Source organism: Pleurodeles waltl, chromosome 1_1, assembly GCF_031143425.1.
Source record: "Pleurodeles waltl isolate 20211129_DDA chromosome 1_1, aPleWal1.hap1.20221129, whole genome shotgun sequence".
Classification (NCBI taxonomy): domain Eukaryota; kingdom Metazoa; phylum Chordata; class Amphibia; order Caudata; family Salamandridae; genus Pleurodeles; species Pleurodeles waltl.
In genome coordinates, this window is record NC_090436.1 from 386,401,813 (window position 1) to 386,427,940 (window position 26,128).

General features: G+C 45.5%; 1 protein-coding gene across 2 annotated transcripts in view; it reads right to left on the reverse strand.

The window, feature by feature from the left end:
• Positions 1-26,128, reverse strand: part of JMY (junction mediating and regulatory protein, p53 cofactor) — a 651,557-nt gene that overhangs the window by 446,605 nt on the left and 178,824 nt on the right. For both annotated transcript variants that reach the window (XM_069223266.1, XM_069223256.1), the window contains exon 4: positions 25,684-25,853. In XM_069223266.1, coding sequence (XP_069079367.1) covers positions 25,684-25,853 — 170 coding nt within the window. The remainder of the gene's footprint in view (positions 1-25,683; positions 25,854-26,128) is intronic.

A 26,128-nucleotide genomic window follows, 5' to 3' on the forward strand; every position in this document is an offset into this window, starting at 1 on the left:
AGATACAATGAGACTAGGTAGCTATCCAAGTTCATTCAACAGGTGATTTAACTAAGAACAGATTTACCCATGATTGTCTAAAAAGAATTTACCCCAGATCAAGGAAAACGTTTTACCACTTCCTATTTTGCTAGCATATCTCATTTCCTGATTTCTGACTTACATCATTTTGCTCCGCCATTCTTGAGGGGTGTGAGATAACTCGGATTGCCAGTTTCTTAACAAGAGAGATCTGGCAACCACAGTGGCGATAAAAAAGAGTTTCTCCCAACTGGAAGGGAGCCTTGCCTCGGGATCGAAGCCTAAGCACAACAACCGGATACTGGGAGTTATAATAACCGGAGACATAGTTGTTAGCATCTTGAATATTCTATCCTAGTATTCCTGTATACATTGACATGTTTCAATCACATGTAGCCAACCCGCCACCCCTACTACCTTACAGCGAAAACAGAGATCAGGACAGCTGGGCACCACACGGGATAAGGGATTCGATATAATAGCCATTTGCTAAAAAATATAATTCGATGCCAGTTCGCACCTCTGAGAACTGAGAAATGTAAATGATTAATTCTCATCCAGCACTCACTTGAAAGGTCAAGGTCCTCCTGACGAGCCCATTTTCTTTGTGCCTTTGCCCCAAGATCGACCTTATCCCTGTCTAGCAATAGCCTTCTCCACTCCTTATCCCAGGATGATCCACCAATTCTGAGACTAACGCCTGGGCATTAATGATTAAATTGATATCCACAACCCTTAGACTGTGTAGCATAGTATTATAGGATCCCACCAGAAGAATGTCATTTTTGACAACCAACTGGATATTTAAGGGAGTTTCCCAGTTGTCTAAATCCTGCAAGCCCCCATCTCCTTACTAAGTCTGCATTGAGCTGAGCGCCAGAGCGTAACGTGAACTGTGTAAGAGGGGTGTCGAAATGGAAATATGGGACTGAATATTTTCTAAAAAAAACAGATTTTCTCTTAAAGAGCCATTTGACAATCTTATAGCGAATTTTTGGGGGAGATTTCACCAAAAGTGCTGGATTCCGAACATCGTGCTCCCTACTTATTAATTCACGAAAGTCATTAGAGAATACACAACCTACAGATTGATCTGCTTTAAAACTAGTGAGATAATGCACAAAAAAGGCAAAGTAATAATCTTTCAAATTGGGCAAAGCTAACTCCCCCTTTTCTTTATCCGCATGTAATGTGCTTAATGCAGCTCAAGCCTTCTGATTTTGCCAAATAAATGGGTGAAACAGACTCCAATTTTTTCCAAAAAGTTTTGTGTTAAAACACACAGGATGGCCGAGAACAGAAAGTTAAATAATTGTAAAACTGACATTTTTATCAATGCAATTCGACCTAATATAGAAAGGGGGAGAGACCCCCATCAGGCAAGCAAAGCGTGAGTTTTCGAGAGCAACGGGCGTAATTAAGGTCATCCAGGTCTCCTATATCGACTGAAAAATAAATCCCAAGGTATCTCTTTGGCCTAGTATTCACACAATGTCTTAATTCGGGGAGCAGTTTAATAGAAGAAGTGCCACACAGAATAATATCGGTCTTAGTCATATTAATCTTGTAGCCACCAATTTGCCCAAATTCAGCAAATACATTAAAAGCCGCTTCCTGTGAAGTACGTTCTTCATCTAAAAACATAATGATTTCGTCAGCATAGAGTTTAATCTTTCCCACTGACTTTAAAGGGGGTTGAATCTGATTATTTTGTCTGATTTTAATGGCTAAGGGCTCAATGAAGAGAGCAAAAAGTATGGGGGATAAAGGGCAACCCTCCTGAGTCCCCCGTTGTACTTGAAGTTGACCAACACATGCAGATTTAATAATAATATTAGCTTCAGAGTTTGAGTACAATCTTTGAATTGGTGCAGAGACCTGAGAGGGCACCTTATAGCTAGACAATACTGCAAAGAGTGTATCCCCTACAACCAGATCAAATGCTTTTTCCGCATCCAATAAAAGAACAATGGCAGAAATTTTATTAGAGGCGAAATAGTCCAGAGCCTCAGCCAAAAAGTGTGTATTAGTTGCAAGTTGCCGACCAGCTATGAACCCGTTTTGATCGGGATGCACCAGTTTATTGACAGCCCCGTTGAGCCTATTAGCCAAAAGTTTCATAATCATTTTATAATCTGTATTTAGCAAAGAGACTGGACGATATGCATTAGGATCTTCGCTGTCCTTATTCTTTTTGGGAAAACTGACCACATTCCCTGAGTGCCAAGAATTGGGACTCTGTTCGCCCCTAAGTAAGCCATTAATTAAAGACAAAAAATCATCCATGAATGCTTTAATGAAAGCTTTATAAAATTCAGCCAGAAAGCCATCAGGTCCACAAGCCTTCCCCGTTGGGAAGTTCTTGACAACCTCAAGGAGTTCTAACTTTGTAAATGGCTGTATTAGAGCATCACTGTCTTCTTCTGTAAGATTAGGAAGAAAATAAGTTACCTGTAACTGTAGTTCTCCAGTATTGGAATCTTTCATAGATTCACATGCTTGAATCATTCCCCGTCGGCGAGATGGTAGCCCCCGGTATAAATTACACAAGTAGTGTTAAAATATATTAACAAAAAGGCCCTAGGCCTCTTCACTTTAACAGTCTATCAGAGTCGTTTTAGGAAAACGACCAAACTTGAGTATCCACCAATCAGGCCACACCACCCTCTAGAATCATCCTGAGAGAAGCTCCAGCACCTCAGATTTTCTAAGCACAAGTGCGTTAAAGATAGGAAAAGAGAGAGAGAGAAAAAGTTGAAAGTGAGCTTCTCCGGGGAGGTGGGTGGGTCGCATGTGAACCTATGAAAGATTCCAATACTGGAGAACTACAGTTAGAGGTAAGTGACTTATTTTCTTACTCCAGTATTGGAACTTTCATAGATTCACATGCTTGAATCAGAGTAGAAAGCAGTACTTATGCACATTGTACCATTGTAACCATATAGGATACAAAACACGCGCATATATGAAACATAAGTATATACATCTATATATATATATATATATATATATATATATATATATATATATATATATATATATATATATATATATAACAAGGAATACTTCAACCAACACATGGTATATGAATACTATCATTAATTATGTCCACTTCTCTCTATGTTACACTGTTATCTTTCTTTTTTTTTAAATCATAACTCTGTAACCGAACATAAGGGATGTAAACAATGTGCACACCTGTTCTAGGATGGAGGGATGGAAAAGAGATGGCTCACCTTCACCTGAAGAGATTCCTGAGAACTGCTTGACCCACTGCTACCTCTCCCTAAGATAGAGATTCCAAGCAGTAGTGCTTGTGAATGTATGACAGCTCTTCCATGTTGCTGCCCTACAAATGTCTTGTAGGGAAACTCCCGCAAACAGCGCTGCTGACGAAGAGACTGCCCTCATAGAATGAGCATGTACAGATGAGTGCAGAGGTTTACCCGTTGCTTGATACAGAACCGAATGGCTGAGGCGATCCATCTGGAAATACTCTGCTTGGAAAGTGGTTGGCCTTTTCTAGGTGCACTGTATGCTACGAATAGCTGATTAGAGCGTCGAAAAGATTTAGTTCTGTCCAAATAGAATTGAACACATCTTTTAACGTCTAAGGAGTGTAATGCTCTCTCCGCCGGAGTAGACGGATGAGGACAAAAGGATTTAAAGAATAAAGGCTCATTGATGTGAAAGTCTGAAGGAACCTTCGGGATGAAGTGCGGATTAGTACGCAGCAGCAGTCTGTCTCGTTTAAACTGTAAGAACGGCTCTTGAATAAAGAGGGCTTGCACTTCGCTGACACGTCTGGCTGATGTGAGAGCCACCAATAAAGCAACCTTCCACGAAAGGAATTTGAGAGAGGCACGATGGATTGGCTCAAACGGATGCTTCATCAGTTGCGCTAAGACAATATTTAGGTTCCACGAGGGAGGTGGTGGTCTGAATGGAGGGACAACCCTGAAAAGCCCTGTCAAAAACCTCTTGATCAGACAAGAGGAATAGAGCGAGGGTGAAGCATCCGAACATCTGTATGCTGCTTTTGCCGCTAGATGTACTTTAATGGAAGACCGTGCCAGGCCTGCTTGCGCTAACTGCAATAAGTACGGCAATATTTGCTCTGGCGGTGAAGATAGTGGGTCAACCTGCCGCTGATGACACCAGACACAAAACTGTTTCCATTTGCAAGAATAAGCCTTATTAATGCTATTCGCTCTAGCTTTGTATAAGATATCCCTACACTCCTGTGGAATATTCAGATGTGCTGACTCCCTGTGCCCAGGAGCCATGCTGCCAAACGCATCGACTGCGGATCCGGGTGCCATACTTGCCCTTTGCTCATTGTTAACAATTGTGGAAACGGCTTCAGCGGAATGTGAGGCTTGATTGACAGAAGAAGAAGTTCCGCAAACCAGTGTTGACGCGGCCAATACGGAGCTATTAATATCAGAGTGCATGGCTCTGCCTTCATCTTTGTGAGGACTCTTGGGATCAATGGAATTGGAGGAAAGGCATAAGCAAAGATGTCTGACCAGACTAACGAAAACGCATTCCCCCAAGATCCCTTTTGGTGATGCCAACTTGCGAAGAACTGGCATTTGGCGTTGTCCTTGTTGGCAAACAGGTCTATTGTTGGTGTTCACCACTGGGAAAAGATGTAGTCCACTATCGACTGGTCCAGCTCCCACTCGTGGCAGCTTGATTTTTGCCTGCAGAGTGCATCCACTGTCTTGTTCTCTATTCCCGGCAAAAGCACAGCTGAGTGTGTGATGCCTTTCTGCGAGGCCCAATTCTGAATCCTCTGGGCTTCTCTGGAGAGAGTGAGAGATCTTGTGCCTCCTTGTTTGTTGAGGTAATGCATCGTAGTGGTGTTGTCTGTTCTTATCACTACGTGCGATCCTGAGATTTTCGGGAGAAAAGCCTGTAAAGCGAGGTACACTGCTCTGAGCTCTAGCCAATTGATATGCATCGCTGTTAATTGCGGTGGCCACTTGCCACTTACTTGAAGATCCTGTAGCACAGCTCCCCAGCCTTCCAGAGATGCGTCCGTAGTGATGGTCCACGAAGCCGGATGATGTAGGAACGAAAGGCCTATTAATAGATGATGCCTTTGAGACCACCATGTCAATGCTTAGAGTATTGCTGGGGTTATGTGTATCTGATCTACGAAGCTTCCTGAAACCTGGAGCCATTGACCATTTAGTTGCTCCTGTAACGGGCGCATCTTTAGTCAGCATAGAGGAACTAGAGGTATGCCTGATGACATCATGCCCAACTGAGACTTGAACAGGCGGACAGAAACACAGCTTCTTTTTTGTACAGATCTTGTTAGTGTCAGTAACCTTTGTTGCCTATCTAATGTGGGACACGCCATGGTGGACTGCGTGTCCAGGTTTGCCCCTAAAAAGGTGATACTGTTGATGGTCAGTCCCAGATTGGTTAGTAAGGAAACGCACTTTCTTGTTGATCTGCACGCTCCTGCGTAGGTATTTGCTTTTATCAGCCAATCGTCTAAATATGGAAAAATTTGGTGTTTCCTCCTTCTGAGGAAGGCTGCGATTGGTGCTAGACATTTGGTAAATATCCTGGGAGCTGATTTTAGGCCGAAGGAAGGACACGAAATTGAAAATGGCTGCCAGCTACGGTGAATCTCAGGTATTTTCTGTGGGCAGGGTGGATGGGAATGTGGAAGTATGCGTCTTTCATGTCTAGCGTGGACATGAAATCTCCCTGTGGTTGAGGCGCAGGAGGACATCTTGTAGGCTGATCATACGGAATTATTGCTTTTTTAAGTAGGTATTCAGTTCCCGTAAGTCGAGGATCGGCCTCCATCGGCCTCCAATCTTTCCACTTTTTTCGAATGAGAAAGAACCTGGAATAAAATCCTCTTCCCTGCTGTGCTCGAGGTACCTTCTCTATAGCTCCTTTGAGAAGCATTTTGTTGATCTCCTTCTTGTGATGTTGTGGGTATCTTGAAGGAGTCCTGCGAGGAGGATTGGAGGGAGGCAGTTAGGTGAATTCTAGAGTGTGGCCCGTTTCACTAATTGGAGGACCCACTTGACAATGATGATGTCTAGACGTCTCGTCGACGATGAATCTGTCGTTGACGGTGCTTTTTTCGCAGAAACAGAGGATGGTTTCTTGAAAGGCACAGATGGAGGGACAGAGGAGGATTTTTTATGCCTCTCTGAACTGCTAGCATGACCTCTCTCCCCTTTGCTGGAAGACTTCTGAGGTGAAAAAGATAGGCTGCGGCCCTTGCAAGACCCTGAAGCAGTCTTTTTGTGGACTTCCCTTGAGTGTTAGGAGGGAGATCTTGTGTCTGACCTCGCCCTCTTTGATGACCTTTTAGATGTTGAAGAGTCATCACTCTCAGAGTCAGAATGAAAATGTCACTTACCAGTGTACATCTGTTCGTGGCATCAGTCGCTGAAGATTCACATGTTGTGCATAGCCCGCCATCTGGTGTTGGGTCGGAGTGTTACAAGTTGTTTTTCTTCGAAGAAGTCTTTCGAGTCACAGGACCGAGGGACTCCTCCTCCTTGTCTCCATTGCGCATGGGCGTCGACTCCATCTTCGATTTTTTTCCCCGCAGAGGGTGAGGTAGGAGTTGTGTTGTAGTAATAGTGCCCATGCAATGGAGTGAATAAGTATGTACCTATTTAAGGTTTAAATAATATAATTACAAATGTACAAAGCTTAAGCTAACTTCCGAACGGCTACAGGCTCCCGGGGAGGCGGGTGGGCACATGTGAATCTTCAGCGACTGATGCCACGAACAGATGTACACTGGTAAGTGACATTTTCAGTTCGATGGCATCTGTCGCTGTAGATACACATGTTGTGCATAGAATAGTAAGCAGTTATCTCCCCAAAAGCGGTGGTTCAGCCTGTAGGAGTGGAAGTAGTTTGAAATAAGGTTCTTAACACGGCTTGACCTACTGTGGCTTGTTGTGCGGATAGCACGTCTACACAGTAGTGCTTGGTGAACGTGTGAGGCGTAGACCATGTGGCTGCCTTACATATTTCGTGCATTGGAATATTTCCTAGAAAGGCCATGGTAGCGCCTTTTTTTCTGGTTGAGTGTGCCCTTGGTGTAATGGGCAGCTGTCTTTTTGCTTTAAGGTAGCAGATTTGGATGCACTTAACTATCCATCTGGCTATACCTTGTTTTGATATTGGGTTTCCTGCATGAGGTTTTTGGAATGCAATAAACAGCTGTTTAGTCTTTCTGATGTTTTTTGTTCTGTCAATGTAGTACATTAGTGCTCTTTTGACATCTAATGTATGTAGTGCCCTCTCAGCAACGGAATCTGGCTGTGGGAAGAACACTGATAGTTCTACAGTTTGATTTAGGTGGAACGGTGAAATAACCTTTGGTAAAAATTTAGGATTGGTCCTTAGGACTACCTTATTTTTGTGTATTTGGATAAAAGGTTCTTGTATTGTAAACGCTTGAATTTCGCTTACTCTCCGTAGAGATGTGATGGCGATGAGAAATGCAACTTTCCAGGTTAGGAACTGTATTGCGCAAGAGTGCATGGGTTCAAAAGGTGGACCCATGAGTCTTATTAAGACAACATTGAGGTCCCATGAAGGAACGGGTGGTGTCCTTGGTGGTATAATTCTTTTAAGGCCTTCCATAAATGCTTTAATGACCGGTATCCTAAATAGTGAAGTTGAATAGGTAATCTGCAGGTATGCAGATATTGCCGCAAGGTGTATTTTAATGGAAGAGAAAGCTAGGTTTGATTTTTGTAAGTGTAGCAAGTAACCCACTACATCCTTTGGAGATGCTTGTAATGGTTGGATTTGATTATGATGGCAGTAGCAAACAAACCTTTTCCATTTGCTTGCATAGCAGTGCCTAGTGGATGGTCTTCTAGCTTGCTTTATGACGTCCATACATTCTTGTGTAAGGTCTAAGTGTCCGAATTCTAGGATTTCAGGAGCCAGATTGCTAGATTCAGCGATGCTGGATCTGGATGCCTGACCTGTTGTTTGTGTTGTGTTAACAGATCTGGCCTGTTGGGCAATTTGATGTGGGGTACTACTGATAGGTCTAGCAGTGTTGTGTACCAGGGTTGCCTTGCCCATGTTGGTGCTATTAGTATGAGTTTGAGTTTGTTTTGACTCAATTTGTTTACTAGATATGGAAGGAGAGGGAGAGGGGGAAAAGCGTATGCAAATATCCCTGACCAGTTTATCCATAGGGCATTGCCTTGGGACTGCCTGTGTGGGTATCTGGATGCGAAGTTTTGGCATTTTGCGTTCTCTTTTGTTGCAAATAAGTCTATTTGAGGTGTTCCCCAGAGTTTGAAGTAAGTGTTTAGAATTTGGGGGTGAATTTCCCATTCGTGGACTTGTTGGTGATCTCGAGAGAGATTGTCTGCAAGTTCATTCTGGATCCCTGGAATAAACTGTGCTATTAGGCGAATGTGGTTGTGAATTGCCCATCGCCATATCTTTTGTGCTAGAAGGCTCAGCTGCGTTGAGTGTGTGTCCCCCTGTTTGTTTAGATAATACATTGTTGTCATGTTGTCTGTTTTGACAAGAATGTATTTGTGAGTTATGATTGGTTGGAATGCTTTTAGTGCTTGAAAAACTGCTAGCAATTCTAGGTGATTTATGTGCAGTTTTGTTTGATGTACGTCCCATTGTCCTTGTATGCTGTGTTGATCGAGGTGTGCTCCCCACCCCGTCATGGAAGCATCTGTTGTTATTACGTATTGTGGCACTGGGTCTTGGAAAGGCCGCCCTTTGTTTAAATTTATACTGTTACACCATAGAAGCGAGAGGTATGTTTGGCGGTCTATCAACACCAGATCTAGAAGGTGACCCTGCGCTTGTGACCATTGTGATGCTAGGCACTGTTGTAAGGGCCTCATGTGCAGTCTTGCGTTCGGGACAATGGCTATGCATGAGGACATCATGCCTAGGAGTTGTAATATCATTTTTGCCTGTATTCTTTGTGTTGGATACATGTGTTGTATGATTTTGTTGAAATTTTGAATTCTTTGTGGACTTGGAGTGGCTAACCCTTTTGTTGTGTCTATTATGGCTCCTAGGTATTGTTGTACTTTGCACAGCAGAATGTGTGATTTTGCATAGTTGATGGTGAAACCGAGTTTGTAGAGGTTTTGTATGACCTGATTTGTGTGGTGTGAGCACCTTGTCAGTGAGTTGGTTTTGATTAGCCAGTCGTCTAGATACGGGAATACGTGTATTTGCTGCCTTCTGATGTGTGCAGCCACTACTGCTAGACATTTTGTAAAGACTCTTGGTGCGGTTGTTAAACCAAACGGCAATACTTTGAATTGGTAATGTATTCCTTTGAATACAAACCTGAGGTATTTCCTGTGCGACTGATGTATTGGTATGTGGAAATACGCGTCTTTGAGATCTAAGGTTGTCATGTAGTCCTGTTGCTTTAGCAATGGTAACACTTCTTGTAGCGTGACCATGTGAAAGTGTTCTGATTTGATGTAGGTGTTTAGTGTTCTGAGGTCTAGGATTGGTCTCAGTGTTTTGTCCTTTTTTGGTATTAGGAAGTACAGTGAATAAACTCCTGTGTTTATTTGTGTCTTTGGTACTAGTTCTATTGCGTTCTTTTGCAATAATGCTTGAACTTCTATTTCCAGAAGGTCTGAATGTTGTTTTGATAAATTCTGTGCTTTTGGTGGTATGTTTGGAGGGATTTGTAGAAATTCTATGCAATAACCATGTTGGATAATTGCTAAGACCCAACTGTCTGTAGTTATTTCCTCCCATGCTTGGTAATACTGACCTATTCTTCCCCCCACTGGTGTTGTGTGGAGGGGATGAGTGACATGTGAGTCACTGTTTGGTTGTAGGGGTTTTGGGGCTTTGAAATTTTCCCCTATTCCTAGGGAATTGTCCTCTGTATTGGCCCCGAAAGCCTCCCCTTTGGTACTGTCCCTGGTAGCTGGACGGTGTTGCTGGCTTGTGTGGCCTGACCCCGAAACCCCCCTCTAAAGGTTGTTTTGCGGAAGGTGCTGTAAGTGCCTCTGCTCTGGCTTTAGCAGTGTCAGTGTCCTTTTTGAGTTTCTCAATTGCCGTGTCCACTTCTGGAACAGTTGTTTCTCATTGAATGGCATATTGAGCACTGCCTGCTGTATCTCTGGTTTAAAACCAGACGTTCGTAGCCATGCGTGCCTTCTTATAGTCACAGATGTGTTAATTGTTCTTGCAGCTGTGTCCGCTGCATCCATAGAGGAGCGTATCTGATTATTAGATATGTTCTGTCCTTCCTCAACCACCTGTTTCGCCCTTTTTTGTAGCTCTTTGGGTAGATGCTCAATGATGTGTTGCATCTCGTCCCAATGGGCTCTGTCATAGCGCGTAAGTAGTGCTTGAGAGTTAGCGATGCGCCACTGGTTTGCAGCTTGTGCTGCGACTCTCTTTCCGGCTGCATCAAACTTGCGGCTCTCTTTATCTGGGGGTGGTGCATCCTCAGATGTGTGGGAGTTGGCTCTCTTGCGAGCTGCTCCTACTACGACGGAATCTGGTGGCAGCTGTGAGGTGATGAAAACAGGGTCTGTGGGAGGTGCTTTATATTTCTTTTCCACCCTTGGTGTTATTGCTCTACTCTTGACCGGCTCCTTGAAGATTTCCTTTGCGTGCCGAAGCATTCCTGGGAGCATAGGCAGGCATTGGTAGGAGCTATGGGTGGAGGAGAGGGTGTTGAATAAGAAGTCATCCTCAACTGGTTCCGAGTGTAGGGACACGTTGTGGAACTCTGCTGCTCTAGCCACCACTTGTGAATATGCTGTGCTATCTTCCGGTGGTGAGGGCTTTGTAGGATACGCCTCTGGACTGTTGTCCGACACTGGGGCGTCGTATAAGTCCCAAGCGTCTTGGTCTTGGTCACCTTGGCTCATGGTGGTGTGAGCCGGGGAATGTGATGGAGTTTGCGCCAGTGAAACGTTAGTTACAGGTGGAGGAGAGGGTGGCGGAGTTACCTTTTTCACCATTTTTGTTTGTGGTGCTTGGTCTGACTGAAACTCCAGTCTCCTTTTTCTCCTAATAGGGGGAAGGGTGCTTATTTTCCCTGTTCCTTCCTGTATAAAAATACGTTTCTGAGTGTGGTCCACTTAGGTGGATTGCATCTCTTCCTCAAATCTATGCTTTCGCATCTGAGAGGACAGTGATTGCTCCTCTGAGTAGGAACCGGTAGTTGGGTCGGTTGCGGGTCGTTTTGGCACTGAAACCCTGTCTGTACTCTTTTTCGGCTCCGAGGTGACCTTCTTCTTTTTCGGAGTCGAACCCTCTCGGCGTCGATCTTCCTCGGTGCCGCTGTCTCTGCGTCGAGCAGTTTCGGCTCCGATATCTCGGCGTCGATCTTTTTCAGCAGCACTTTCTCGGTCCCGAGAAGGCTGCGTGCCGGTGTCTCGACTGGAGTCGGACGATCTCGGCACTATTTCGGCCTTTTTCGGTGCCGATGGTCGGTCACCGAATTTATGGGTCGAGCCATGGCCTGGTGGCAGTGGCGTCCCCTGGGCCTTGTCACTTTTCTTGTGTGCTGGCTTCGACGTCTTACTCACAGTTCTTTGGTCGTCGAATTCCTCGGAGTCCGATTCATGGATCGAGAAGGTTTCTTCTTCCTCCTGTTCCTCGAACTCTCGGTGAGCTGTCGGCGTGGACGCCATCTGCAGTCTTCTGGCTCGACGGTCACGGAGTGTTTTTCGGGACCGGAACGCACGACAGGCCTCGCAAGTCTCTTCACTGTGCTCAGGCGACAGGCACAGGTTACAGACCAAATGTTGGTCTGTATACGGGTATTTGTTGTGGCATTTAGGACAGAAACGGAACGGGGTCCGTTCCATCAGCGTTGTTTTACACGCGGTCGGGCCGACCAGGCCCCGACGGGGGATCGAAAACTACCCCGAAGGGTACCGGAGCTCTTCACTCTTCGATTCGATGTCGATTCTATCTAAGCCGATCCCGAACGCAACAATACCGACGTAATTTTCCGATATTTAGCTAACTTTCCGTTCCGAAACCCGGAGCGAAAGGAACACGTCCGAACCCGATGGCGGAAAGAAAACAATCGAAGATGGAGTCGACGCCCATGCGCAATGGAGACAAGGAGGAGGAGTCCCTCGGTCCCGTGACTCGAAAGACTTCTTCGAAGAAAAACAACTTGTAACACTCCGACCCAACACCAGATGGCGGGCTATGCACAACATGTGTATCTACAGCGACAGATGCCATCGAACACTGGATTTTCCCTGTATTTTAGTTTCTGCAGCCATATCAATAATCTGCCTTCCCTATCCTTTAAAGTCTTAGAGGAAAAGGTACGACAAACCTTACAGTCCTTGGCTGAATGGTCTGGATAGAGGCAGTAAATGCAATCCTGGTGAGGTTCTTCAGAATGAAGTCTTTTCTTTCCACAAGTTTTGCAATTCCTGAAATGACCCTTCTTCTCTTTATCAGACTTGTTGAAGATTGGTTTCCAATCAGGTTAGATAAGTTTTTCTGAGAGAAAATGTGTTGAAAAGGTGTGAAGAAAGAGCAGAGCTCAGAGGAGACTCCCTAGCACGACGTGCGGTAGAAAATCTGAGGTGCTGGAGCTTCTCTCAGGAGGATTCTAGAGGGTGGTGTCACCTGATTGGTGGATACTCAAGTTTGGTCCTTTTCCTAAAATGACTCTGATAGACTGTGAAGAGGCCTAGGGCCTTTTTCTTAATATATTTTAACACTACTTGTGTAATTTATACCGGGAGATCCCATCTCGACGACGGGGAATGATTCAAGCATGTGAATCTATGAAAGTTCCAATACTGGAGTAATATCCAGTTTCCCCAAGAATTCCTTCATAGACCTAGGGTCAATATCCGGAGCATGGCTGTAAATTAGTCTATAATGCTCTAGCATAATTTCATCCACAACTCTGGGGTCAGTATGTCTAACCCCGGTGATAGGGCATCTCAAGGCATGTATGATATTACCAGCAATTAGATTCCAAGCCTGTCATGCTAAGAATTTGCCTGTGAAATTACTCTCTTCGTATACCTTTTGTTTATAAGTCTGACATCCTATATCAACCTTCTTGAGAAAATTGTTGGCCAGTGCCTTTTTAGCTAATTCAAAAGATGGTCTATTGTTTTCCGAAGGAGCATGTAGGTAAGCAGTTAAACACCTTTGCACTGTCTCTTCCTGAGCCCTGGTTTGTTGTCTCTGAGGATAATTGTCTGCTGCCTCCTTGGCGATTACCAAGCCCCTGAAAAAGGCCTTAAATGAATCCCAGATTATAGCCGGAGTTGAAGATCCCGGATTACATTTGAAAAATTCACTTATTTCGTCCTTAGAAATCTGTACCCATCCCTCATCTTGAAGAAGCTGCTGGTTAAAGACCCACCTTCTAGTCTGAAACTTGGGGGCTTCCGAATAAATAGACACTTCCAGCACCAGGGAGGTATGGTCAGATAAGCCAGAGTGCCGCACCAACTGAGTCTTGAAGCGCAATGTTTTAGATATCAGAAAAAAATCAATGCGAGAGGCGCTTTTGAACCGGGTTGAGAGGCACGTATACTCTCTCACCTAGGGGGCGTTCATTCTCCAAGGATCACAAAGCATCAAGACTTTGACATAGTCTTTAAAGATTTTGGCAACTCTAGGCTTATGTTGTTTCTTACCCCTAACAGTGGTATCCAAAATTGGATCCTGAAGTAAGTTAAAATCCCCTCCAATAATAATTTTACCTGATAATTGCAAAAGGGATTGGAAGAATCCTACATAAGGAGCTGGATCATCTAGCAGGGGTGCATAAAAGCTAACAAAGACAAATCTTTCTTTGGCAATTAAACAGTGCACCCAGTATCGTCGTCCTTCAGGATCGCAAAAAAGTCAAGTGGCCGAGCATTGGGGCCTCTAGCTAGAAAGACCGCCACATCTCTATGGGCTGCTGGGGCTGCGGCAACCAACTTAAAATCGGCCATCTTTTTAAACATGTGGAAGCCCACAACTTTAACTGGAATATGAGTTTCCTGTAAAAGAATAACCAAGGGATTTAGGGCAGCTACCCTTTCTTCAATTACAGACCTTTTCCTCCGATTATTTGACATTCCAGGAAACTATTCTTAGTGAAAAAGTCAACCTTGCCATTGAGTTCTCATAGAAGATAGCCGAAGAAATAAATGATATAAACCCACCAGGGAATTTGAGCCTTGGCCTAGTCTAATTAACATCACCCCCTTTATAACCTTAACCATTCTGAAATACGTGTAGCTACTATTTAGTGTGAAAAACCAGGATCCTGCACCCCTTACCAACTTTCCCAACACCCACCCCCAACCCGCACCCCAACCCTTGGGTGGCCGAAGCCTGGGGCCCTCCTGTCTGAGCAATCCGGGGCCACCCCTCACCCCATCCTTCCTTAATCGGGTGCCTTGGCATGGCGCCCTACACCAGACTCGAAAAGCACTGACATATAAGTACCATAATGACGCATTTGATTTACACTCTGTGAAATCCATCTTTCTGAAGCAACATTTCCCCTCCCATTACAAAGTCTATCCTCCTTTCCCCCTATCCTAAACATATTTTCCTCCCCCCCGTCCCTCTATCCCCTCCTTCTGCCCGACTGCTTCTGAATTAAATGCAACAAAGTCTTAGCAGCATCAACTGTATGAATTAAATTAGAATGTCCCTGAAAAAACACCAAGTTTAGATTGCTGTACAAGTCCTGCCGGAGCGCCGGCTTTTTGGAATGCCGGAATCATCCCTTTCAATTCTCTCCTCCGATGTGCAGCCACCACAGACATATTTGAGAAAATTTTGAAGACGAAATCGCCAGGGACCTGATGTACTTTACTCTTGCTTGTTGAAGAATGTGTTCCTTGACACAAAAATCACCGAAATTGACGAGGATACTTTGCATGGGGTGGCTGTACTGCGGGAACCCGATGGGCCCGTATGATGGTAAGATCCAAATGTTTATCCACTGGTTCGGAGAGAACATGCTGCAGGATAAGGTCCGTAATTACGTTTGTGACAGTCTGTCCATTTTCGCACCCTTCAGGGATTCCTGTAAATCTCAAGTTTGATCTGCGTGAGCAATTCTCAGCATCATCTAGCCGGATCTGTAAGTCTAACAAATCTGCTTGACATTTTGCCACGGACGGTTCCACAGAGACGTGAACATCCTCCAGGTCAGATGAACGAGTTACTTACCTTCGGTAACGACTTTTCTGGTGGATACATTAGCTACCTGTGGATTCCTCACCTAATGAATACTCCCATGACGCCAGCATTTGACGGAAATCTTCTTACTAGTCTCTGCACGTCGACGAGGACGTCACTCTAGCCCGCGCGACGCCGTCTGACATCATACAGGCAATAAGAGGTCCTCGACGACGTGCGGACGTCAGTACCAATCATTTTTTACGTGCATGAGAACAACCAGGCAATGCAATGAAAGAGCAAGGCAACATCCCATTACTTTGTAAAAATACACAACATTGCATGAATAACTGTAAATCTTTTATATATATATATAACTCTCTCTTTTTTAAAATATATATCTACACATCAAGTATATACACAAAGATATATACATATATACATATAATATATACAACATCTATTGCACCCTCAAAGACCAAGAGGAGCGTACTCAAGGATTACTTGGTAAGACCAGAAAGGCAACGGGGCGGCGGGTGGGACCGTGAGGAATCCACAGGTAGCTAATGTATCCACCAGAAAAGTCGTTACCGAAGGTAAGTAACTCGTTCTTCTGATGGATACAACTACCTGTGGATTCCTCACCTAATGAATAGAGTCCCAAAGCAGTACCACGCCCGGCGGTGGGTGCCTAAATGGTCAAACCAAGAAATCCTGCAGCACTGACCGTGCAAAATGGCCGTCCCTTCTAACCTCAGAATCCAAACAGTAATGTTTTGCAAAAGTGTGAAGGGACGACCAAGTTGCGGCCTTGCAGATGTCGACCACAGGAACACCTCTGGCCAAGGCCGAAGTGGCCGACTTAGCTCTGGTGGAATGAGCTCTAATGCCCTCAGGAGGATCCTTCTTTGCCAAAGAGTAACAGATTTTAATGCAAAGAACAACCCACCTGGATAGTGTTCTCTTGTGGACTGCCTTTCCTCTCCTCTTGCCCACGTATCCAATAAACAGCTGATCCTCCAGCCTGAAATCCTTTGTTCTATCAATAAAGAAGCTCAACGCCCTCTTTGGGTCCAGACGGTGCAGTCTTTCTTCCTCTTTGGAAGGATGAGGCGGAGGATAGAACGTGGACAAAGTAATTGCCTGAGCCAAATGGAAGGGTGAAACAACCTTCGGGAGGAAAGCAGCCTTGGTCCTCAACACCACCTTATCCCCATAAAAAGTTGTATAAGGGGGCTTTACTGATAAGGCCTGCAACTCACTCACTCTCCTTGCTGATGTTATAGCTATCAGGAAGACTGTTTTTAAAACCAAATACCTTAAGGGGCAAGAAAGCATAGGTTCAAAAGGGGACCCCATAAGGAAAGTCAGGACCAAGGACAAATCCCATTGCGGCATAACGAATGGCTTTGGAGGATATTTATTTAGAAGACCTTTCAAGAATCTGATAACAATAGGGGATTTAAATAAAGATGGTTGGTCTGGAAGACATATGAAGGCTGACAAGGCCGATAAATAACCCTTAATGGTAGCCACTGCACAACCTTTCTGCGCTAGAGACAGAGCAAAAGACAAAACGTCCGATAGATGAGCATGCAAAGGATCAATCTGCCTCTCTCCACACCACGCAACAAATTTAGACCATCTATTAGCGTAGATAGATTTAGTGGAGTGTCGCCTGGCCGCTAATATAACATCCACTACCTCAGGCGGGAGAGAGAAGGAACTCAGGTTGCCCCGTTCAATCTCCAGGCATGTAGGTGCAGACTCTGGAGGTTGGGGTGTAGAACCTGCCCCTGCGACTGCGAGAGGAGGTCTGCCCTGAAAGGGAGACGGAGCGGAGGGCACATTGAGAGTTGGAGAAGGTCGGAGTACCATACCCTCCTTGGCCAATCCGGAGCTATTAGGATGACTAGAGCCCGGTCCTGGCGAATCTTCCTCAATACTCGAGGAATCAAGGGTATGGCAGGAAACGCGTAAAGCAACTGGCCGCACCAGGTTATTTGAAACGCGTCCCCCAACGCTCCCTGCATCGGATACTGGAGGCTGCAGAATAACGGACAATGCGCGTTCTCTCGAGTGGCAAACAGATCTACCCGAGGAAACCCCCACCTCTGGAAGATTAAACGGACTTGATCTGGATGGAGACGCCACTCGTGGTCTGCCGAGAATTGGCGACTGAGACTGTCCGCACGCACGTTTAAGACTCCGGCCAGATGGTTTGCTATCAAGCAAATCTGATGGTCCTTTGCCCAGGACCATAGTCGAAGAGCTTCTCTGCAGAGAAGGTACGACCCCACTCCTCCCTGCTTGTTTATGTACCACATCGTGGTAGTATTGTCCGTTAGGACCTGTACCGACTGACCACGAAGGGAAGGGAGGAAGGCCTTGAGAGCCAGACGTACAGCCCGTAACTCTAACAGATTGATGTGAAACATCTTTTCCTCTGGAGACCAAAGACCTTTGATCTCCAGATCCCCCAGATGAGCTCCCCACCCTAGAGTGGAAGCATCCGTTATGACTGTGGCCACTGGTGGCGACTGCTGGAACGGCTTTCCTTGTGAAAGATTGTTGCTTGCAATCCACCACCTCAAATCCACAGCAGCATCTCTGGAGATCTTGACAGTACCCTCTAGATCCCCTTTGTGTTGAGACCACTGCCTTCGGAGGCACCACTGAAGAGCCCTCATGTGCCAGCGAGCATGCGTGACCAACAGAATGCAGGAGGCAAACAGACCGAGCAGACGAAGGACCTTGAGGACTGGAACTACCGCTCCATTTCGAAACATTGGAACCAAATCCTGAATATCTTGAATCCGCTGAGGCGGAGGAAAGGCCCGACCCAATGTTGTATCCAGTACTGCCCCTATGAACAGGAGCCGCTGAGAGGGCTCTAGGTGAGATTTGGGCTCGTTCACCGAAAAACCCAGGTCGAACAACAACTGGGTTGTTGACTGCAGATGATGCGACACAAGCTCCGGGGACTTGGCTTTGATCAACCAGTCGTCCAAATAAGGGAATACTGCTATCCCCTTCCTTCTGAGTTCTGCCGCAACCACCGACATCACCTTCGTGAAGACTCGAGGTGCTGAAGTAAGACCAAACGGACGGACCGCAAACTGATAGTGCTGCAATCCCACCACAAACCGGAGATACTTCCTGTGTGACTTGAGTATCGGGATATGAAAGTAAGCATCCTGCAAGTCGACAGACACCATCCAGTCTTCCTTGTTCAACGCCAAAAGCACCTGTGCTAGGGTCAGCATCTTGAACTTTTCCTGCTTGAGGAACCAATTCAAGATCCTCAGGTCCAGGATTGGTCTCAAACGACCATCCTTCTTGGGAATCAGGAAATACCTTGAGTAACATCCTCGACCCCTTTCCTGCTCTGGGACCAACTCCACCGCGCCCTTTGAAAGGAGGGCTTGTACCTCCTGTTCTAGCAACAGGAGGTGTTCTTCTGAACAATAAGAAGGGCGGGGCGGGATGAGGGGCGGGAACTCCCGAAAGGGAAGGGTGTAGCCTTTTCCCACAATACTGAGAACCCAAGTGTCCGTTGTAACAGTCTTCCATTTGGTGAGAAAATGCTGTAATCTTCCCCCTACAGGAGAGGAGTGAGTGGGAAATGGTGGAAGCCTAAGGCTGCTTCCCCTGCTGCACCCCGCCAGAGGATGAGGAAGAGGCAGAGTGCTGCTGAGAGGCTCCTCTGGTGCGGACCCTACCTCTCCCCCTAAAAGATCTATAGGGATGGGAAGAGGCAGGTTGCTGATATCTTCCCCGAAAGGAAGAGGAGGAAGAGCCACGCCCAAATCCACGAAACCTCCTGAAAAATCTGGAAGAGGCCGTGGAAGAAGGAGCTTGGAGCCCTAACGACTTAGCCGTGGCCCTGCTCTCCTTAAAACGTTCCAAGGCCGAATCAGCCTTGGCTCCAAACAGTTTGTCCCCATCAAACGGGAGATCCAACAATGTGGACTGTACATCCGCAGAAAAGCCCGAGTTACGGAGCCAGGCCTGCCTCCTTGCCACCACAGTTGTGCCCATTGCTCTGGCTACCGAGTCGGTCGTATCCAGTCCCGTCTGGATAATCTGGGTCGCAGCAGCCTGGGCATTTGAAACAACATCCAAAAGACCCTGGGGAAGCTCTGTAAATGATGAGGAAATGTCATCCATCAGAGCATGAATATACCTCCCCAGGATACAGGTTGCGTTGGTGGCCTTCAACGCCAGACTGCAGGACGAAAAAATCTTCTTGGACTGCGCCTCTAGTTTCTTTGAATCTCTGTCCCCAGGCACCGTCGGGAAAGAACCAGGCGCTGACTTAGATGAACAGGAGGCCTGCACCACCAAGCTCTCCGGCGTAGGGTGCCTAGACAGAAAACCAGGGTCAGTAGGAGCCGCCCGATACCTCCTGGCCACGGCTCTGTGAACTGCTGGGGAAGATGCCGGCCTCTTCCACACCTCTAACACCGGATCCAGCAGAGCGTCATTAAATGGCAAAAGAGGCTCCGCCGCAGCTGAGGCCGGATGTAGCACCTCTGTTAGAAGGTTTTGTTTAGCCTCCACCACCGGCAAAGGCAGGTCCAAAAAACTAGCTGCCTTCCGTACCACTGCATGAAAGGAAGCAGCCTCCTCAGTGTATTCTCCCGGGGACGAAAGATCCCACTCAGGGGAAGTGTCCAGCCCACTGGCCGACTCCAGACCACGCAGCCCATCACCCGAGTCCTCTAGCTCTCCTTCCTCCAGGGCTCGTTGGTACTCCTGCTCCTCTAATACACGGAGAGCACGTCTCCTCGAATGAAGCCGTTGTTCAATACGCGGAGTCGACAATGCCTCCGCCGAAGTCGAAGATCGGCGCCGATCTTCAGAAGCCACCGACGCCGCGTCCGGCGCCACAGGTAACTTCGGCGCCGACGAAAGAGCAGTTGAAGCAGATGGACCCACGGGAGTCACAGGCTGAAATCCCGACGTCGACGGGATGGAAATCCCCGGGGCCAATCCTTCTGAAGCCACCGGAGCGGCCACCGGCGCCGACACTGGCGCCGAGCCCACGTTCCCAAAAGGGAGAAAGGGCATAAAGGGTGCCGGCCGAAGAGGCGCAGGATCACCCAATGAAAAGGCCAAAGGCCCAGCCGGAGCACCCCCTGGAGCCATCTGTTGGAAGATGGCATACATCGCATTCAAGAATGCGGAACTATCGGCTCCAGGGGTGGGAAAAGCCGGATACTGGGGTGCCTGTCTCGGAGGCGACCCCGACGCTGGCCTCGACGTCTGCAACGCCGGAGAAAACACCTGAGGCTCCAATACCTCAATCACCGACGCCTGTCCAGGTGAAGTTGGAGACGCCGGAGAGGGCAACGGCGTCGAAGGATGCGGCGTAACCGTGGGACTGATCTCCCATGTCCTTCGGCGCCGATCCGAAGACCTGGAACGAGTCTCCTTCGAATGACGCCGAGATTCTCTACGGCGCCGGGAGTCTCGATGACGCCGATGTCTTGGAGAAGAAGACTTCTTGTGATGCTTCTCCTTCGATTTCGCCATAAACAGCTTCGCCTCACGTTCCTTGAGGGCCTTTGGATTCATGTGCTGGCATGAATCACAAGTCGAGACGTCGTGGTCGGAGCTCAAACACCAAAGGCAATCGGAATGAGGATCCGTCACCGACATCTTGCCTCCAACACTCACGACAAGGCTTGAATCCAGACTTTCTCTGCGACATTATTACCACAGCGAAAGACTACGCAGCAAAAATACACTGTAACCACAAAAGTAACAGTTGCTCCCTCGAAGATAACCGTTTCGAATGCACGGAAAAAAGGGAACTGACGTCCGCACGTCGTCGAGGACCTCTTATTGCCTGTATGACGTCAGACGGCGTCGCGCGGGCTAGAGTGACGTCCTCGTCGACGTGCAGAGACTAGTAAGATTTCCGTCGAATGCTGGCGCCATGGGAGTATTCATTAGGTGAGGAATCCACAGGTAGTTGTATCCATCAGAAACTCGCTGTTCAACCTCCTTAATACAGGAGTTAAGTTCCTGTATATTACTCTAAATTAAATTCAGTTGAGATTCCGTTCTCTGATTTGCCTCGTTTTGTGAAATTTTCAAAGCTTTTAACTCAGATAAAATCTGTAGGAGCAAATTTTCTGAAGGGATATCGGAGTTTGCCTGGTCTCTGGGTGCATGAGAAAACAAGCCCACTTGAGAGTTCAGCTGATCTTGGGCCGATTAGAGGGTCCATTAATGGAGGAGTTTGGGGGGGGGGGAGGGATAATCGACCCAGCTGTAGTGCTTATCAGCGCTTTTGGCCCTTCACCAGTCCACCAAACAGAGGATAGAGTAGTTTGGAGCCTGCGCCCATATCCAGAGCCCGGCTGTGAGTAACTTCGGCATTACAGCTCAAGGCTGATTGATTCAGAGTTGGGCCAACTTTATTCATTGACTGCAAATTTAAATCCAAGTCCAAGTCTGGGCTCCTAGCCTCTGCAAGCGAAGAGTCAGAACCAGCATTTTGCGAGCTAGTCATAGATGCCGGCAAGCTGTGAGGAGAAGTATCCCTAAGAGCTAAGTCGATAGTCGGTGGAAGGAAGGTGTTTGAAGACAAATCCATATTTAGGTGATTGTCGGATGGGGCTGGGCACTTTGTTTTAGTAGTGCGAGCAGCTTTAGGAGCCCTAGAGGCAGGGCGTCCTTTTCCCTGAAGATAGTGTGGAGATCGGGGCATTATACAGCACTGCTCCTTGTCCTTGCCCTTACAAGCGACATGCAGCCCCCTTCCTCTCCCCACCTGTGCAACAGGCTTCTGAAAAAGAAAACTGCCAAATTTGCGCTAGAAAAATGTTTTTGCGGGGACAGTGTCCTTTTAACCAACTGCTTTCCAGCACTTACAATGTGTTAATGTGCAAAAAATGTACAAAAATGTACTGCACCAGCAACCAGACAGTTCACACATCAGAGTAACTTATTTCATGTTCAGTTAGAGAAAGGGAAAGCTTCCCTTAAGTGAAAAAGAGTATTGCAGTCCATAGCCCCCACCTCACCTCTGTTTCCAGTCCTCCTCTCCTGAGTGCGGAACTCCAAATGTGCAGTATCAGGCCTCTTTGGGACTGAAAGCGGATTCCACCGACAGCCAGAGTATCCAGGGTCACATCCAAAGGAGAGTTCTCAAATCCACTCCAAACGGCGAAAAGCGGGGAGGGTCCGAAGCCTCCTTGGCGAACGTCTTTCCACGTTCAGTAATGCGGCGCCGCCATAAACACGTCTGCCTTCTAGCGCGCGTCCTTCCTGAGCCGGTGTTCAGCCGCGGAGCATGACGGGAGCTCCTACACGGCCGTCTCCCCCAGGTCAACATTCTGAAACTACCCAAGATGTCTTTTGCATACCACACAGCTGTGCTGTCTGGAAGACTGCAACCTAAGAATAGATCTTTATCACAAGACATAATGCAGTAGATATAGTAGGCTGGTGTTTCCTTAAGAAAGTCATGTACACTTTGGAACCACGGGTCATTTAATCTGAGTGAAGGGACATTTAACACAAAACTAGCATTAAATGGTAGAAAGTCAGTAGCACAGGACAAAGATAATCTACACTCCTTTCAATGTTCATCCTGTCTATGAAGAGTTTTGCAAAATTCATCAAGGAAAATGGAGCCATATTAGGAACAGGGATACGCTAGGACACATTGGCAATGTTTGCGGATGTTTTGCTTATTTTGAAGAACCAACAAGCCATTTATATTGCTGACTGCTACATATCTAAGTCACCACCTAGCTTTACAATAACACAGAATAGATTGAAATATTAAAGTTGACAATCTCAGAAAGAATTAGGTGGGAAATACTACTCCAATTCCCATTTAGATCTAGGAATTCAAATGAGACCATAATACTCTAAAACATAATGCTAACTACTCAACATGCTTCCACACAATACTGTAAGTAATGACCTAACAAAATGGCAGGAGCATAAACTCTCTTTGCTGACACTACTTATTTCAGACTGTTCCTGTATTGATAGACGTACATATGCTACAATTCTCAGCTACTTACACTATTTCAGCTAAGCACAATTGGCGGCTCACACTGAACCAAGTATGATTTGCTAGGCACCTCATACGTTACTCCATATTGTAGATGGGTGCTGTAAAACCATGCAAACAGAGCAAAATCCATGTGTGTGTTCTAAGATCTGAATGTGGTGTTAGATATCTGAGGTCTCAAAATAAGCAATGTTTTAATGAGGTTCAATAAAATGATTTGTACAATGCAGAGTAGAGTATACAACTGAAGGAGAAGAATTCTTCCAATTAGCAAAATAAAGACATTGGGTAAAGTACCACTTGGTGTGCCACGCAGACCAAGGAATTATCAAGTAATGAACAAAAGCATGTCTTTCTTTATCTGGTTTATGTAATATACAATTTGCATGGAACATCATGTCTCTATGTCAAAAGGAAAGTGGAAACAACTCACTCCAAAATACATGGATGTGAGCACGAGAGATCCTTCAACATTTTATCCTGCTACCATTATACCCCTGCACTCTTGAAAATATAAAATAGACAATACAAAATGTGGCTTTGCTGGAAAGGTGGAAGGGGCCTTGACACACTCTAAAGCTGTGTCACAAGACTGTTGTGTTTTGGAAATGGGGGAAGTTGATGCTATCATGGAATCAGCAATCCCTAGAGATCCACACCAACTAATTTTGGGTCTATCATGCAAAATCTACCACCTCCGTTGCTCACCAAGAGGATGTCTCATTATTGGCTAATTGGGGGTCAGTAGACAGATATTCAAACTTCTGGAGATGCAAACGTCATTAGCCCTAACTATGACTAACAGGAAACTAAAAAGGCTAAAATGGTCCTTCTAATACATGATATAGCATTTAATAACCAAACTACAACATGCTTCTGATGTTTGAGGGCCCTCTGCCCCACACGATCATAAGGTGTAAGACTCAACAGCTATGCCTTTGTAACCTGAATAAGCTAATTCCGGGGAGAAGGTCATGTTCTACTACAGTACATTTATCGTGTAGAGCACAAGCTAAAAAAAGTTTTCATTCCCTCAAGCCAGGTTGCCGCTATAAAAAACTGCAAAAAAAGTGAAGTAGCTAAAGTTAATAGGAAGATATGGTTATTCTATAAAACGAAGGTAAGTACCAAAAGAGATCACGACTTGTAATAAATAATATATAGTACCTACAATTTTAAAATAGCTGTCCCTCAAACTGTAATAAACTCTCAGAACCTCTCTTTCCTCCTTTCTACAGCTAAGCTGTAGGCCCTTCAAATACCTAATAATAGTTAAGATATGTAATTAAAACTCTCAATATTTAAAGTTTTCCTGTTTTTAAGCAAAACAAGGAGAAAAGGGCAGTAAACTGTGTTCACAGTCGCACCAAAACAAGCTAACATCACATGCATGAAATACATTATACATAAAAGAAATTGATGAGTTGCCGTACATCATTATAAACCTCAAGAATGCTGCAAAAAAACATGATTTTCTTATTTAAAGAGTGAACCTTATGGTTGTGTATTCAATAGTTCACAATGGGTTTAGGCTTATATTACCATAGTCTATTCTAATCCTAATTACCTGTAAAAATCCTAAAATGGCTAAAGGGATGATTCACAAGAGGATGAGGTATTGGCAACACTGTTTATGATCAACTTCTTACGTTTTCCTGGTGTAAGGGCCAATGTACAAAGCCCAGTTTGCAAAACCACTCAGTGTTTTTTGCACACAAACTAGCTCCGGCCTGGGCTTTATCTTGTGATGAGATTGTCGCATTAATCAGCCACACTGCAAAATGAATATTCAAAAGGGTTTTCAAAAATTCCTGCCTTCTTGCTGTTAATTAGGTAGAAAATATTTTCACATAGCCAGACAGATACAGGCAATCTCAGTTTTAGCATTTGCTGAATGTGAAAAAAATGAAACAGTAATTTGCCTTAAAGGGAGAGAGGTTTTTTGTTCACATATAGCATAACATCAAGGGGTGCATGCAGTTGTCCCTTGGACCATTCGGTCAGCCCTCACTGTACCATAGCCCCCCTTCATCCCTCCCAACCACCTCAAGGTTGTCCATCAACATTCACAATGTCTATATAGTACCAAAGGTACCCCTTTCACTTTGCTAACTAGTTACCATCCCAAGCCAGGGGTCAGTAACTGTTCAATGTCTTGAGACTGCAATCACAGTTGCAAACCAATGATACATCTGACTGTAAATCAGAAATAGGAGGGAAGCAACCCGTTCACGCTTCCTCCTACTTCTGTGTTGGAATAGCTCACAAATGAAATTCTGGGAGTCAGAAACACTTTTCTGTGTTCTGACTCACAAGACTTTTTTTTGTACAATTTGGTCGAAAAACATGCAATTTTGGAGACCATAGGCTTTGCAACCATAAAAAAAAAAACTTAGCACACTGGGTCCCAATTTTTCTTGTGTTCTATCATTTATTTTTCCAAATTTAAAAAATATATATATATTGCTGATGGTACTTACCTCTTCTTTAAGTGCATGTTTCCTTTGCTCCAAGCAGACTTCTTTTGCTCGCATCAGCTGGAGGGTCTCCTTTGAAACTGCATATTGGAGCTTTTCCATTCTGTCCACTGCAACAGCCCAAGATGCCTTGCCAAACTTTTTCTGGTCTGCTCGCATTCGATCTAATACAGCTATATGACAAATAAATACTTGAGAATAGTGCTAAAAAAATACAAGTGTTAAAAAATGTAAAAACGTGTCAAAGATTAGACAAATGGAAACATTCGTGAAGAACAAAGAGACTTCATGGCAAGGACTCACACTCAAACACACAACGAACAATAAGAAATGGCACTGAACTTTAGAAAAAGAAGGGAATCTAAAAGCTAAATGAACATACCAAAAGACTGTCCCAGTGGGCGAAGTGGTTTTGTGTATCATACCAATACTCAGAATGGGATGCGGA